At 33.0% G+C, this 18,092-nt stretch overlaps 2 protein-coding genes across 2 annotated transcripts in view; one reads left to right on the forward strand and one right to left on the reverse strand.

Moving 5' to 3' along the window:
* ENGase (cytosolic endo-beta-N-acetylglucosaminidase) overlaps positions 1–16,651 on the reverse strand; it is a 75,631-nt gene extending 58,980 nt beyond the window's left edge. Inside the window, exon 1 of the mRNA XM_075303248.1 lies at positions 16,427–16,651. Coding sequence (XP_075159363.1) covers positions 16,427–16,454 — 28 coding nt within the window. The 5' untranslated portion in view covers positions 16,455–16,651. The remainder of the gene's footprint in view (positions 1–16,426) is intronic.
* The window catches only part of LOC142232431 (uncharacterized), a 231,730-nt gene that overhangs the window by 180,770 nt on the left and 32,868 nt on the right, over positions 1–18,092 (forward strand). The gene's annotated exons all lie outside the window — the stretch shown is intronic.

The following is an 18,092-nucleotide window of genomic DNA, read 5'->3' on the forward strand; positions in this document are numbered from 1 at the left end:
CAGAAAGTATTTTTCGAATATTAACTTTAAAAAGAAGCTTCGAAATCAAATGGCATAGAATGAAAGTATCACATCCACATAGATTTGTCCAATGGTGTACAAATAAAATTTCTATATGATTTTTGTTGAGAACTCCTTTGGGCTTTAAGCTTTGTTTTGCAATAAATTTGCCTAGTTCTTAATAAAGGTATATGGAAATGAAAATGTCAAAGACCAATAAATATTTAATCATGTCATGATTGGACAAAATAATTCTGTCGGAATATTTCATGGACAAGCTTAAGCTTAAGCTTTGAGATGATGGATGCACTTTGAAAACCCGTATAAAATAGGGCGGCAATAAAAAACTTGCCGAGCATACTCCCTTCGTATCTTGTCAATTGTTTATCTTTCAGTGCTGTTTATTGTGGCTATAACAAATTTGTATTTTTTATTAGAATGGATATAATTATTATATTCTAGAGACAGCAAATGTCCACACTTTATAAATAAGTATGACATTAGACATCAATTATCTTGTTAAAGGACTTTGTAAAGAGCAACAAAAAATTGGTAACTGCACGCACAGAAAACCCATGTTTGGACATGGTTGCCGCATCCATTTAATGCTTATCTAGAGCATGTAATTGCCGCGAAAACCATGTATTTTGTCTTTGTAAAAATAGTTTTCGAGCGGAGAAAAATGTATGGTGGCAATAAGCATTTGAATGGTTCTGAAATACCGCAAACATGTTCTATCATTTAAATGATAGAATTTGAGACTATTAAATGGTCGGGAAAATCATGTACCTGACCATTCAATTTTTTTACTTTTTTACAGGGAGAAAAGTATTTTTATAGGTTAAGTATAGACATGTCTATAACCATTATATGGCCATAAAGACCATTTAATTTTTTAACTTTTTTGCAGCGAAAAGAATTTTATAAAAACATTGAGCAGGTACACGATTTTCATTTTGCGCGTCAGTCGTGTGTTGATTGTTTCTTGGAATGGACGGAGAATACGGATTTACTGTGTTTTGTGTTAATTTATTTATTCAGAAGTGGCACGTGGTTTTATGTGAACACAAAAAAGGAAAGTGTAATTGAAAAAATGTACCTGTTTTTTGTTCTGCATTTTGCTATATGGATCATTTATTTTTATTTGCAGTTACATGATGTCTGCGTTTGTACATTTGATGGGCACGATGTAAATATGGAATAATTACTTACTGTTGAAATTGAAATAAAATAGAGTGTGTAAAAATATATGTTGTTTGTTTGAACGGCATTATAAATACAAATAAACAATGAATTAGTTTTTAAATAAATAAAAACAAACAAATAAAGTTAATTTTGTGTTTTCTTTTTTCAAGTGGCGCCCTTTTTTCGACGATGAAAAAGGTTTTTTCATAAAGATCAACACATTTTAGATTGTGACCATGTTCTTTTAACTAGGAGAAAAACATTTTTGATGAATACCATAACATTTTAAATCGTGACTATTGTCTTTTCATTCAAACAAAATTCTTTTTATCAATATAATGACATTTTAGATGAGGACAATTATATTTTTTTTAGAATCATGTTCACTGAGCCAACATGGTTGCAGGTTAAAATGTTACATGGTCGCCGCAAAAATAGCTGCTATCATATTATTTTGCTCTTCGAATATGATTGTGACAATCATGTTTCTTGTCTGCGTGTGTAATTTGAAGGACGTATCTTTAACCTTGTTATAACAGGTTGGCTGATAAGTCCCCGGTCTGACACATAGATGGCATCGCTAGTATTAAATGCATATTATTTTTATATAGTACCAACCTTCAAATGATTCGTGTCAAAATTTGACGTCGGTAAGTCAATTAGTTTGTGAGATAGAGCGTCTTTTGTGAAGCAACTTTTGTTTTTGTGAAAAAAATGGAAAAAAGGAATTTCGTGTTTTGATAAAATACTGTTTTCTGAAGGGAAAAAATACGGTGGAAGCAAAAACTTGGCTTGATAATGAGTTTCCGGACTCTGCCCCAGGGAAATCAACAATAATTGATTGGTATGCAAAATTCAAGCGTGAAGGACGGTGAACGCAGTGGACGCCCGAAAGAGGTGGTTACCGACGAAAACATCAAAAAAATCCACAAAATGATTTAGAATGACCGTAAAATGAAGTTGATCGAGGCCTTAAAGATATCAAAGGGACGTGTTGGTCATATCATTCATCAATATTTGGATTAGAGGTGTGCGCGTGAGTGAAATTTCACTCACACTCACGCACATTCACGAAGTCAAATATTTATTCACGCACGCTCACGCACGATAAGTGTCGTAGCCACTCACACTCACGCACATTCACGAGATGAAAATCAGTACCTACGCACGCTCACGCACGAACTACTTTCACAGACTCACGCTTACGCACGATTCACGACAATTCATGTGACTCACGACAAATTCACGAGACTCACGACATTTTCCAACCGGTAATGAGCAAAGGTTACAAAATTTTTAAATAAAATATAGTTCGACAACTAAATCAATTTCATTTAACATAAGTAAGAATTAAATATTTATTTTTAAGAATTAAATATTGATTTTTATCGTGAGCGTGATTTTGCAGAAATTGTATTCACGCACATTCACGAACCGATTTTATTACTCACGCACGCTCACGCACGACATATTTATTTTAGTCCCATTCACGCACATTCACGAGAGTTGCTTCTGATTTTATTCACGACTTACGTGATTCACGCGTGAATCTTGCGTGTCACGACAATTTCATGTCACGCGCACACCTCTAATTTGGATATGCGGAAGCCGCGCGTGCTCACATTTGACCAAAAACAACAACGTGTTGATGATTCTGAGCGGTGTTTGCAGCTGTTAACTCGTAATACACCCGAGTTTTTCCGTCAATATGTGACAATGATGAAACATGGCTCCATCACTACAGTCCTGAGTCCAATCGACAGTCGGCTGAGTGGACAGCGACCGGTGAACCGTCTCCGAAGCGTGGAAAGACTCAAAAGTCTGCTGACAAAGTACTGACCTCTGTTTTTTGGGATGCACATGGAATAATTTTTATCGATTATCTGGAGAAGGGAAAACCCATCAACAGTGACTATTATATGGCGTCATTGGAGCGTTTGAAAGTCGAAATCGCGGCAAAACGGCCCCATATGAAGAAGAAAAAAGTGTTGTTCCACCAAGACAACGCACCGTGCCACAAGTGATTGAGAACGATGGCAAAAATTCATGAATTGGCCTTCGCATTGCTTCCCCACCCACCGTATTCTCCAGATCTGGCCCCCAGCGACTTTTTCTTGTTCTCAGACCTCAAAAGGATGCTCGCAGGGAAAAAATTTGGCTGCAATGAATAGGTGATCGCCGAAACTGAGGCCTATTTTGAGGCAAACCCGAAGGAGTACTGCCAAAAGGGTATCAAAAAATTGGAAGGTCGTTATAATCGTTGTATCGCTCTTGAAGGGAACTATATTGAATAATAAAAACGAATTTTGACAAAAAAAATGTGTTTTTCTTTGTTAGACCGGTGACTTATCAGCCAACCAGTTATGATTTATAATGTGTTCAATCAAAACCAAAAATTGAATTGCGAGCTTAAAATTAAATTTCTTAACAATGACCATACATTAAGAAAGCAACCCACTTTAGGTTAAGGTAATATATACTTCAAATGAAGTTTATAAACAAACAGAAAAAGTAGTGAACGTTGTAGTCAGAAAAATAAAACTAAAGAAAAACAAAAACAAACACATAAATATCGAGTACAAACTAAACCAAGTGTATACACACAGAAAAAAATTTTCACGAAATTTTTTCCAATTAAAGTCTTAATTGAGTTTTAAAAAATATTCAATTAAAAATTTAATGAATTCAACAAATTTTTTAATTCAAACAAAAATCAATCACAAAAATTAATAATATAAATTAAATTTTTAATTGATACCAGCGTTGCCAATTTAGCTTTTTTCCCGCTAGATTTGGCTTTTTTTGAAGACGTTTAGTGGGGAAAAAATGCATTTAGCTTTTAGCTTTTTTTCTGGCTTTTTTTCATGACCCTTTTAGCTATTTTTGGCTTTTTTATTTTCGACATGTTCCTATTGAAATATGGATAAAACTTCGTTTTTATGTTTAATTAAATAGTCTTTAAATTTGTGGAGTTTTTGTATCTTGACCACAAACCAAAATAGCGTTAAAAAAAAGAAGAGGTTTTTCAACATTTTATTTTAAAAACGTATACACAGAATAATTTCTACTTAAAGTCGAGTCTGAATTTGGAAATTTAAGTTGTCGTTAGCACGTTTTTAAAGCACTGTGGTAGCTCATGAAGAAAAAGCTGAAAAAACGAATAAATTCAAATTTGACTCTGAATCAATATCAAAATCATTAGTGTACAAAATCTTTGGAACCGAACATAGAAATAATTAAGGAAATAAAGTTTTGAATGTGGTATTATTTTTTTAACATCAAAAAAATGCAATAAAAAATTCGTAGTGATAGGATCAAAACAAATCTGCTATTTATTAATGGAATGGATTTACATTTACGAAAATTGGACAATAGGTTTGTATGGGAAATTTTCGAATAAAAGTTATTCAGTATAAACTTGTAAGACAGTTAGAATGGGTTTTATTCTCTTGAGTAATATTAGGAGAAGTGTACACGTTCACAAATTTATCATTAATTCAGTTAAAACGAAATATATTGATATTTTCTAATGCAATTCTATGTGACATTGGTGATTAACCAGCTGATAATTGCAAGTTTACCGGGAAAAAAGTTTTTAGGAAATATAAATGAAGGACTTCCAGTAAAAATTTGTGATAGTAATCAAAATGTATCGAGTACGCAAACAGAGCTAATATGACATAGATTTTCTTACAGTCTCACAGAAATGGAAATAAAATGAATACAATTAAAATAATATGCATTTTAAGTGAATTAAAGCCTTTAAGTTTGTTAAATTTCAATCAAAAATGTGACTTTTGATACAAAAAAATTTAGCTTTTTTTCTAGCTATTTTTTAACATTATTTAGCTTTTTTTGGCTAGTTTTTTGGACAAATCTAGCGGTTTTTGGTGAAACAATTCTGGCAACGCTGATTGATACTATCATGTCTGTGATTGAAGACATTTCAATTAAAAAATTAATTGGATCAATTAATTTCGTGATTGAATCAGAAAAAAATGGTGTGCACAGAAAAACTCACCAAAATATTTCCAATTAAAAAGTTTATTGAAACTGAAAACTTTTGCAATTAAAAATTATTTGATGCAATCAATTTTTTAATCAAACTCGGAAGACTAAGACTAAGTTAAAACAAGTAAGGAAAGTCTAAAGTCGGGCGGGGCCGACTATATTATATCCTGCACCACTTTGTAGATCCACATTTTCGATACCATATCAAATCCGTCAAATGTGTTGGGTGCTATATATAAAGGTTTTTGTCTCAAATACATACATTTCAATCTGACTTGATGTGGAAAAAATTTGTTAGACTTCTACAAAATCTATAGACTTAAAATTGAAGTCATCTAGTGCCCTGGGGTGGAACACAATGTTAGGTAAAACTATGGGAAACATTTAAATCTGAAGCAATTTTTAGGCAACCTCGCAAGTGTTTATGATTTATAGGTCGTTAGATATGTATTCGAAGTATAGGAAAATTGGAGTCATGTTTACAAGTTTTCGACTTAGCAGTGGCGATTTTATAAGGAAAATTTTGGTATTTTGGCATTTATAAAACATATATATGGCAGCTATATCTAAATCTGAACCGATTTCAACCAAATTTGGCATGCATAGTTACAATGTTAATATTTTTTGTGTGTTAACTCCCTATGCAAAATTTAACGTTAATCGGACTACAAATTTTAACTCTGTTGTCATATGAGTGTAAATCGGACGAAAAATATATATGGGCACTATATCTAAATCAGAACCGATTTCAGCCAAAATTGGCATGTATATCGAGAACGTTAACCCTCTAATGCCCAATCCCGCTTTTAGGAGGGCTTCGTTAAATCAGGACGCTTTTAATAAAACACACCTTAAGACAACAAAAATGGGTAAAATAAAAAAGAAAACTTAGTTAAAACTGTTCAAGAAACTTTGCAGCATATACTGAATTTTACCGTATAATTTTTTCTTGTTTAGTTTTCTTGCTTTTGTGTCGTTAAAATTGAATATGTAATCAACTGGCAAAAAAATTGGGGCATTAGAGGCTTAATTCTACTTCCTATGCAAAGTTTCACGTAATCAGAGTAAGCCTTTGGACTCTGTGGTTATATGCAGGGCTGTGGAGTCGGAGGCTGAAGATTTAGCTGGAGTCGGAGTCGCAGTCGTAAAAATTTTGCTCGACTGCGACTCCGGAGAAACTCTAAATTTTTAAAACACTTCACATTTTTGTAACTAAACAACTTTTTACGCAAATTAGTTTCCATTGCGTTATTCATTCGATCAATGAACGGTATGACTGTAAATGAAAATCACCTTCCAATTACGCAGATCATTTTATGTTTCATAGAATGTTAGACTAGCAGATGGGCTGAATCGATCCCTTTTAATGCACACCACCATAACAATTTATTTGAAATATTTCGAACAATCGATTTTATTTTTTTAATTTTATTTTAAGACCATATACCTATATACATATGTCGAATATTGGCAGAAAATTTTGTCAAAATTTTATTTCTATTTTTGTAAAAATTTTATTTCTATAGAAGATTTTTTGTCAAAATTTTATTTTTATAGAAAATTTTGTAAAAATTTTATTTCTATAGAAAATTTTGTCCAAATTTCATTTATATAGAAAATTTTGTCAAAATTTCATTTCTATCGACAATTTTGTCAAAATTTTATTTCTATAGAAAATTTTGTCAAAATTTTATTTCTATAGAAAATTTTGTCAAAATTTTATTTCTATAGAAAATTTTGTCAAAATTTTATTTCTATAGAAAATTTTGTCAAAATTTTATTTCTATAGGAAATTTTGTCAAAATTTTATTCCTATAGAAAATTTTGTCAAAATTTTTTTTCTATAGAAAATGTCAAAAATTTATTTCTATAGAAAATTTTGTAAACATTTTATTTCTATTGAAAATTTTGTCAAAATTTTATTTCTATGGAAAATTTTGAAAAATTTTATTTCTATAAAAAAATTTGCAAAATTTTATCGCTATAGAAAATTTTTCAAAATTTTATTTCTACAAAAAAAAATTATTTCTATAGAAATTTTTTTCAAAATTTTATCTCTATAGAAAATTTTGTAAAAGTTTTATTTCTATATAAAATTTAGTCAAAATTTTATTTCCATAGAAAATTTTGAAAAATTTTATTTTTATAAAAAAATTTTGCAAAATTTTATTTCTATAAAAAAATTTACAAAATTTTATTTCTATAGAAAATTTTGCAAAAATTTATTTGTATAGAAAATTTTGTCAAAATTTTATTTTGTTTTGTTATTGTTGGTCCATTCTTCAATCATTTTGTTGTTTTTGATTTCAGCTTAAAACCATGCATTGACTAAACTACAAGTGTAGCTTAACCCACAGAGGAAAAGAATGTTTGTCAAATTTATTTGGGCATAGTCTTATAGACTGCAAGATCGTTGGATGGACGCACGCTTCGGAATTACCACATTCCTCATCAGCATCCTCCACTTGCAGCAAAAGTATCAACCAATTATCAGAATAAATTCAGGCAGTTCACTAAACCCAAATTTAACCACACTTGAACCTTCAACATCAACTAAATTTTTAATTGAATGAATTAAACAATTATTTGAAATTTACAAATCAAATCAATTAATTTTTTAATCAAATATTTTTTATGCCCAATTGAAACTGTGATTTATACTATCATTTTTGTGATATTTAATTGAACTTCAATCGAATTTCCAATTAACTCTTAAAATTGGTCCCCTCGGCTATAGGAAATGTTTATCACTTTTTACTTTATTTTTATACCCTCCACCATAGGATGGGGGTATATTAACTTTGTCATTCCATTTGTAACACATCGAAATATTGCTCTAAGACCCCATAAAGTATATATATACTGGCCCTGGGTAAAATTCTGAGTCAATCTAAGCATGTCCGTCCGTCTGTTGAAATCACGCTACCTTCCGAACGAAACAAGCTATCGACTTCAAACTTGGCACAAGTAGTTGTTATTGATGTAGGTCGGATGGTATTGCTATTGGGCCATATCGGTCCACAACCATGCAAAAATTGGTCCATATCGGTCCATAAATATATATATAGCCCCCATATAAACCGATCCCCAGATTTAACCTCCGGAAATCACGCTACCTTCCGAACGAAAATTTATGCGATCCGGTTGAAATTTGGTACGTAGTGTTACTATGTGGTCTCTAACAACCATGCACGAATTGGTCCATATCGGTCCATAATTATATATAGCCCCCATATAAACCGATCCCCAGATTTGTCCTCCGGAGCCTCTTGGAGGAGCAAAATTCATCCGATCCGGTTGAAATTTGGAACGTGGTGTTAGTATGTGGTCCCTAACAAACACGCAAGAATTGGTTCATATCGGTCCATAATTATATATAGCCCCCATATCAATCAATCCCCAGATTTGACCTCCGGATCCTCTTGGAGGATCAAAATTCATCCGATCCGGTTGAAATTTAGAACGTGGTGTTAGTATGTGGTCTCTAACAAACACGCAAGAATTGGTCCATATCGGTCCATAATTATATATAGCCCCCATATAAATCAATCCCCAGATTTGACCTCCGGAACATCTTGGAGGAGCAAAATTCATCCGATTCGGATGAAATTTGGTACGTGGTGTTATATGGTTTCTAACAACCATGCAAAAATTGTTCCATATCGGTCCATAATTATATACAGCCCCCATATAAACCGTTCCCCAGATTTAATCTCCGGAGCCTCTTGGAGAAGCAAAATTCATCCGATCCGGTTGAAATTTGCAACGTCGTGTTAGTATATGGCCGCTAATAACCATGCCAAAATTGGTCCAAATAGGTCTATAGTTATATATAGCCGATCCCCAATCACACAAATATTGGTCCATATCGGGTCATAATCATGGTTGCCACTCGAGCCAAAAATAATCTACCAAAATTTTATTTCTATAGAAAATTTTGTCAAAATTTTATTTTTATGGAAAATTTTGTCAAAATTTTATTCCTATAGAAAATTTTGTCAAATTTTATTTCTATAGAAAATTTTGGCAAAATTATATTTCTATAGAAAATGTTGTCAAAATTTTAATTCTATAGAGAATGTTGTCAAAATCTTAATTCTATTGAAAATTTTGTCAACATGTTATTTCTATAGAAAATTTTGTCAAAATGTTATTTCTATAGAAAATTTTGACAAAATTTTTTGTCTATAGAAAATTTTGTTAAGATTTTATTTCTGTAGAAAATTTTCTCCAAATTTTACTTCTATAGAAAATGTTGTCAAAATTTTATTTCTATAGAAACTTTTATCAAAATTTTATTTGTATAGAATATTTTGTCAAACTTAATTATATACGTATTTAATCGGACTTTTTTAGTTTAATATATACCACATATGGACTACTTTGCAATTTAGAAGACGGTGTTAGGAAGTTTTAAGATACCTTGCTATCGGCAAGTGATACCGCAACCCAAGTAATTCGATTGTGGATGACAGTCTTCAGTAGAAGTTTCTACGCAATCCATCGTGGAGGGTAACATACATAAGCTCCGGCCTGGCCGAACTTACGGCCGTATATACTTGGTTTTTGATTTTAACTAAATTCGTTAAATAATTTTTTTCATTTGTTGTTAGCTTTCAACACAAAAAATAAAATTTTGCTTATTTTGAAAAAGTAACGTTATTTTGCAAAAGTTTGTAAAAAAGGTGAAAAATTCAATTTTGGTGGTACCTTGAGGACTTGTAACAAAAAATTATATTATTTATTGTTCGTTTTCCATTCAAAAAGTAAAAATGTGGTGAATTTTAAAAAAGTAACGCTATTATTGTTATTAATATGTATCAGAACAATTCGCGCGAATCAACCAATTTCTAACTGCATAAAACAAACACTATTTTCCATATTCATACCATCACCGGCGAAGTAAACACAAGCAATGTCATAAATTACATTTATGGCTCTTCATTCATTGATTCATTCACTCGCACAAAATGGGAAAAAAATCATAAAAGCCAATAGTTACAATAACTCAACACCATATCGTTCAGTCAACTTCATATGGTTAAACCTCACCAACTATCAGGTGGACCCAATGATTTACCGTGTTGAGTCTTCATACTACCGGAAGCTAAGTTGATTGTGGCTAGTACGAATGATCTCTTTAAATTGAATTTGGAATATGCTAATTGAATTGACAACGTTTAAACTGACAATTTGATTTCCTCCATCACATTTTAAAAGAAAATTCTTTTAATTTTTATTAATAACACAACTGTCGTCATTAGATATCATTCTCAATGTGGTGTGTGTCTGTAAACAGGCGCAAATTTAATCACTTCAGTTCACTTTGTGTTGTCTATCGCTTTCATTTTTCGCAAATGTTTGTTTTTGTGATTTGATATTTCTAACGTAGTAGATAGAGATTAAATTTTACCTTTTGTTGCCTACTACATTTATCAATATTTCTATTTTTGGGACAATATGTCCGTCCGTCATTTCGTTATATGACTGCTGTTTAGCATATATGCCAGCATTTTTATTAATCCATTACGAACCGACTATAAAGCAATTAGAAATCAATGTTTAAAATTAATTTAATGCTGTGTCACCCAAAATTTTGTCCGCATTTAGATCAAGTCCACTAATGATTTTAAGTAATAGTAGGTTAGCTTCGGTTAGGATAGTGGCAGGCACAGTGGGTGCTTCAGTTAAATTTTGTTATGGCTTATTTTCGTGAGGCCCATATTCTTTATGAAATGTCGCTCCACATTTGTGGCCCTGTTTCATTTGGGGTTTGTGCCTCATTTTCCTGGGGCTCATTTTGATACCACTATTTTACCATATGAGTACTATATTCCAACGAATCACGAAAATTGTCCACTTTTGAGAGTTTTTTCAGAGCATACAAGTTGACTTTTTCAAAAATTTCTACTTTTTCTACTTTTAGATTTTTCAACTTTTTGGAATATCCGATGTTCAATACAATGTCGACTTTTAACGTTGTGATTTTCGATGTTGTGATGAGTTTCCCCTTTCAATATAAAATAATACTTATTTTTATATAAAGCTTATAAAATTAAAAGAGTGTGACAGCTAGCACTGATTTAAATTACACATTAATGATTTTTTATGAATAAGACCAGCCGTAAAGCTCTAGTTGATCGCTCACCTCGAAATTGATAGGTATCACATGAAAAGTCGATTACTTCACCCCTTACTCTGAGAGGCTGTAGTGGCAACTCTTGGATAATTCATGCATTTCGTTTTTATCCCCGAAATATTCAATCATTTTGCCGAAATGAAATTTAAAGATATAACTCGAACCCATGATGAGTGATTGTAGTGGGATTTGGAACTAAAAATGTGTGGTAGATCAATATGAAGGTGAACCATTATCACCATTTCTTCATTTATGGGATATATTGTCCACGTCAGTGATGAACACTGATGAAGCGCCAACATTTAGGCCCGAATCCTCACGAAAGGATTTCACAATTGTAGAAATTATAAATTAGCGTAATTAGTAAAATTATGTTAATAAAGTAAAAAAAAAGAAATTAAAGCTTTTTTATAGGATGGGGGTATATTAACATTGTCATTCCGTTTATAACACATCGAAATATTGATTTTAGACCCCATAAAGTATATATTCAGGGTCATGGTGTAATCCAGAGTCGATCTAGCTATGTCCGTCCATCTGTCGATATCATGATACCTTCCGAACGAAAGAAGCTATCCATCTGAAACTTGGTACAAGTAGTTGTAATTGATGTAGGTCGAATGGTATTGTAAATTGGCCATATAAACCGATCACCAGATTTGATTTTCGGCGGCTCTTGAAGGAGCAAATTTCATACTATCCAGTTGAAATTTGATACGTAGCATATAGTCTCTAACAACCATGCCAAAATTTGTTCATATCGGTCCATAATTATATATAGCTGCCATATAAACCGATCGCCTGATTTTGCTTACGGAACCTCTTGAAAGAACAAGTTTCATTCAATCCGTTTGAAATTTGATACGTGGTGTTAGTATTCGGTCTCTAACAACCATGCATAAATTGGTCCATATCGGTCTATAATTATATATAGCTCCCATATAAACCGATCTCCAGATTTGTCTTGGGGAGGCCTTCGAATGAGCAAATTTCATTCAATCCGGTTGACATTTGTAACGTGGTGTTTGCATATGGTCTCTAACAATTGTCATAACATTGGTCTATATCGGCCCTCTAATTACCGTGCGAAAATTAGTTCATATAGGTTTAAATTTAGTTATAGACTCTCTATACAAACCGATTAAGAAGTTAGTTTATATATGGTTTATATATGGTGGGTATTTAATCTGCCTCCGTATGGACTAAGGCAATATTAAGAAGTTTTAAGATTCCTTGTCATTGGCAAGTGTTGCCACAACCCCCAAGTAACTCGATGGTAGATGACAGTCTATAGTAGACTTATACGTAATCCATGGTGGAGGGTACATAAGATTCGGCGTGGCGTGAACTTACGGCCGTATATACCTTCAAAATATGATCAAAAATTTCACGTTTAAATGACTTATTGTACATTTTTGGATTTATTTAATTCGTAAAATAATTTTAACTTACGTGACCGCCCTCTGTTTGCCTATGAATTTTATCCCTGCATTAATGGAATGGATGTGTATAAGCTTCTCTCCGCAATAGTTTCCAACATTACTGAGAAGAAATGTGAAAGTGTGTAAGTCTTGCATGACTACGGTGCCGAGTTCAATTCCCGGCCGGGGTGGTACTGGCAAAAAATAATTTACATGCGTAATAATTACTTGTTCGAGTGTCTGCTGATACATTTACAACCGGTCGCACTTCCATTCTATAAATATAACAAAGACTAACAAGTATATACGGCCGTAAGTTCGGCCAGGCCAAATCTTATGTACCCTCCACCATCGATTGCGTAGAAACTTCTACGAAAGACTGTCATCCACAATCGAATTAATTGGGTTGTGATATCTTAAAACTTCTTAACATCGTTTTCTAAATTGTTAGTTAGTACATACGTGGTAAGTCCACAAATAATTACGAATTGATATGGACTTTTGCCCGGTACGTAGAGAGCCAGAATTGATATGGACCAATTTTTGTGTGATTGGGGATCGATTTATCTGAGGGCTATATATAACTATATACCGATATGGACCTATTTAGGCATGGTTGTTAACGGCCACATACTAGCACAATGTACCAAATTTCAACTGACTCGGATGAAATTTGCTCCTCCAAGTGGCTCCAAAACCAAATCTCGGGATCGGTTTATGTGGGGGCTATATATGATTATGGACTGATATGGACAACTTTTGGCATGGTTGTTAAATATCATATACTACCAGATCGGATGAATTTTACTTTTCCGAAAGGCACCCGGGGTCAAATCTGGGGTTCGGTTTATATTGGGGCTATATATAATTATGGACTGATATGAACCAATTCCTGCATGGTTGTTGGATACCATATACTAACATCACGTACCAAATTGCAACCGAATCGGATGAATTTTGCTCTTCCAAGGGGCTCCGAAGGTCAAATCTGGGGATCGGTTTATATGGGGGCTATATATAATTATGAACCGATTTCGAACTATTTTTGCATTGGTGTTTGAGGCCATATATTAACACCGCGTAATAAATTTCAACTGAATCAGATGAATTTTGGTCTTCCAAGAGGCTCCGGAGGTCAAATCCGATGATCGGCTTATATGGGGGCTATATATAGTTATGGACCGATGTGGACCAATTTTTGCATAGTCATTAGAGACCATATACAACACCATGTACCAAATTTCATCGGATGAAATTTGATTCTCTTAGAGGCTCCGCAAGCCAAATCAGGGCATCGGTTTATATGGGGCTATATATAATTATTGACCGATGTGGACGAATTTTGGCATAGTTGTTAGAGACCATATACCAACACCATGTACCAAATTTCAGCCGGATCGGATAAAATTTGCTTCTCCTAGAGGCTCCGGGAGACAAATCGGGGGATCGGTTTATATGGGGTCTATATATAATTATGGACCGATGGAGACCAATGTTTGCATGGTTGTTAGAGACCATATATCAACACCATGTACCAAATTTCAGCCGGGTCGGATGAAATTTGATTCTCTTAGAGGATCGGCAAGCCAAATTTGGGTGTCCGTTTATAAGTGGGCTATACGTGAAAGTGGACCGATATGGCCCATTTGCAATACCATCCGACCTACATCAATAACAACTACTTGTGCCAAGTTTCAAGTCGATAGCTTGTTTCGTTCGAAAGTTTGCGTGATTTCAACAGACGGACGGACGGACATGCTCTGATCGACTCAGAATTTCACCACGACCCACAATATATATACTTTATGGGGTCTTAGAGCAATATTTCGATGTGTTACAAACGGAATGACAAAGTTAATATACCCCCATCCTATGGTGGAGGGTATAAAAAGAGGGAAAATAGAACGCTTCACTAACATCAACTAAGAAGCTATAAATAGCACTAACCAGCAGCGCCACTAGTGGAGAATAGTGGCGAAACTCAATTAACACTCATTACCTCTCATCCATTAACAAAAACAGTAGTTAATGAAGAATCCGGATAATGTAAAACAGGTTCCCGCGATAACCGGTGCAAAGACAACATGAACTTAATGATTATCACATCAGCTTCTCTACGCTGCTAAAACAACAACAATTAACAACTAATGTTTATGTTGTTTGGGGAGTAACTTGATTTTATTTTTGGGGATCGTTTGCATTATGAATATAATCCTCGATTTCCTTTTTTGGATTGTGCTTTGTTTCCAAGTGTGGCCTATGTTTGCATTCTGGGATTTGACAATGGTGGTTGCTTCAGTGATATTTTGTTATGGTTCATTTTCGTGGGCCCCATATTTCTTACGAAGTGTTGGCCCACATTTGTGGCCCAGTTTCATTTGGGTTTTGAGGCTTATTTTGGAGGGGCCTATTTTCATACCACCGATTGGCCCTTGTCCATCAGGGCCACTATTATAGGCATGCTTACAATACACAAATAGACGGACATCATTAGGTCGTCTTGGAAGTTTTTTTTTTCTGAAATATCTGCATTTTATATAGTCGTCTTTGATTTTTTTTCTGAAATATCTGCATTTTATATAGACGTCTTTGAAGTTTTTTTTTCTGAAATATCTACATTTTGTATAGTTGTCTCTAACTAGGAGTCTAAAAATGAAGATTTTAGATACCGACTGAAAGTAGTTGACACTAAAATGTCCAGGCTGTTGCCTAATTTCCATGGAAAAGGACATACTTAATAGATATATATTACACATTTTAAAATGTTTATAAGAGAATAGATCTTCCAATTTCCCGTTTATGCCACCAAAGCGTCCATCTCTACTATAGTTGTTCTCAAAATCTCAAAAAAACAAAAACATAATTGTAAACTAAACAATAAAAATAGCAGAAACTATAAATAGCTGCTGCTTCAATTTGAACATATGCTACGCAGTGGGTTAATAGAAAAAACCCAAACAATATGTTGGTAATATTGCATACTAGATACCGAGTAGGTAGGTAGACAAAAAAATCTACCGAGAAGTACAACAGCAGGAGTTGTTGATCACAAAACAATGTTGACTTTCCAATATGAGTCACAATAGTTTTCTTTTGATTTGAGGTTCTAAAATGGAGACAGGAAATAGAAGGAAAATAGGAAGCGTATTTTCACTATGAAAATATTCACCCATAGAGAGCAGCTGAGTGGTATGGACTACAATACTAACAAGTTACAAAATTTACTTTCAAAACAAATGCAAAGACTATTGAAGAAGGGTTTTTATATGGTTGCTTTATGCCTTTACCTCTTCATATTTGTTTCGTTCTTATCTAAAGCAATATTTTCAAAATAAATTCAATGCCGCTTCATATTATCTCCAGATAATGGCACTATCCAACGAGCGTTCATATCCATGTTGTACAATACACCAACAAACAACTAAATAATACTATAATGCGTACGTATCACACCACCACCACCCTCTAAAATACAATCGTCATGCTCCCATTGTGACATGACTGTAATGTTTCGCACGTTTCCCACTTTATTTACTCACATACACAATGGCACATTCATATTTTCGACAAATCCAATTCCTTGTTTTGAATAGACGGAATATTTCTTCATTACAAAAGTAAATAGTATAAATGGGCCAGTATACATAGGTGATAGAATTAATTGACTTACTACAACATTCATCTTTTTTATCACACATTTTTTTATTGGATTTTTATTTTAACAAAACTAATTGCATTTGTTTACACACTGTGATGTTTGCACTTTGGTTTAGTTTATTTACTTGTATAATTCTAATCTAGCGTTTTAACAAATCACTTGGGTTTTGTGTTATTTTTTAACAACTATTCTATATCTCATAGGTCGTCTGTTCTTGGTTTGGAAAAAAAAAACAATGTCTACGATTGTAAGAATAAGCCGGGAACAGCTGTCTTTGACAAGTACTAGTTTTGTTGTTTTTCCAAATGCTGCCAAGTTGTTTATTGTGTACAGAGCAAAGATATTTATTAAGCAGATGTCGCGTTTACATTGCCGTCTAAAGCTAATAGATGTCGTTGCAAATATTCATGTCTGAAATATTACTCATTAAAAGTATTGTCTTTGAGTTATTTCTACACTAAAGGCCGGTATGCACCTCTAGCGAAATTTTCGGTAGCAAAAATTTATTTAAGTCTACAACAAAAAAACAGGGCTGTGTACACAAATTTTAAACCAGCTAATCGCATTTAAAAATTGTTAATATATGTTCCAAATATTCCTCAAATAAATTGTTTATTATTTACAGACCTTTTAAAACTTTTACGCACATAATGATTGTAATAAATTAAATGTTTGCTGCCAAAAGATGCTTTTGACAACCCTGTTATTTTCATTAGAGGTGCGTACCAGCTTACGAAATTGAACGCTACCGAAAATTTCGTTAGCATAAATAGCAATGCATTTCTTATGGGAATGAAATTTTTCGCTAGAGGTGCATACCGGCCTTAATGCCCGGTATGCAGCTCTTGCGATAATTTCTGTTGCATGCCAACAATACAATTTTCCATGTTTTTCTTATGGAAGAAAAATGTAAATAATCAATAACACCGCCTTATGCGCCAGGCAGATTATAAGTTTATCCGGACGACAATTGTCGTGTCGAACATATTCCATATATTGGCCACATTATAAGTTAAGTCCGAAGGATGGATCGATACTGCTGCATGTTTATGGGATCGATAACACATTTACCGATTATTTAGTCATCAAATTGTCGTATCGATTGGACACACTGTAAGATTCTTTACAAACATAGACATTCCGTCCGGAAAAACTTATAGTCTGTAAGACGCATTACGGAAGATTTATTTAAATTTTTATATAGAAAAACATTTTGACAAAATTTTCTATAGAAAAAAAATGTTGACAAAATTTCCTATAGAAAAAAATTTTGACAAAATTTTCTATAAAAAAAAAATTTGACAACAAATTCTTAAGCAAACTTTGACAAAATTTTTTATAGATCAAAATTATAAAATTTTCTTTTTTTTTTTTGTTTTTACAAAATTTTCCATAGAAAAACAATTTGTCAACATTTTCTATAGAATTTTGACAAGTTTCTAAAAAGGTAAATTTTGACAAATTTTTAATAGAAATATAATTTTGCCATAAGTTTTTACGGCCAATTTCATGTAGCTCCGTTAAGCTTTAACTCCCAGTTAACAGAAAGTAAATTGTTAATATCTTCTCTCCGGTTAATTTTAACTGAAAAATTTTCGGCAGTTAAGTTCCTAACTGGGATATGGAATATATAGGCAAGACGACAGCTATGTCCATAATACGGTTTAAAAGTTTGTTA

The sequence above is a fragment of the Haematobia irritans genome, chromosome 3 (assembly GCF_050003625.1).
Source record: "Haematobia irritans isolate KBUSLIRL chromosome 3, ASM5000362v1, whole genome shotgun sequence".
Lineage (NCBI taxonomy): Eukaryota > Metazoa > Arthropoda > Insecta > Diptera > Muscidae > Haematobia > Haematobia irritans.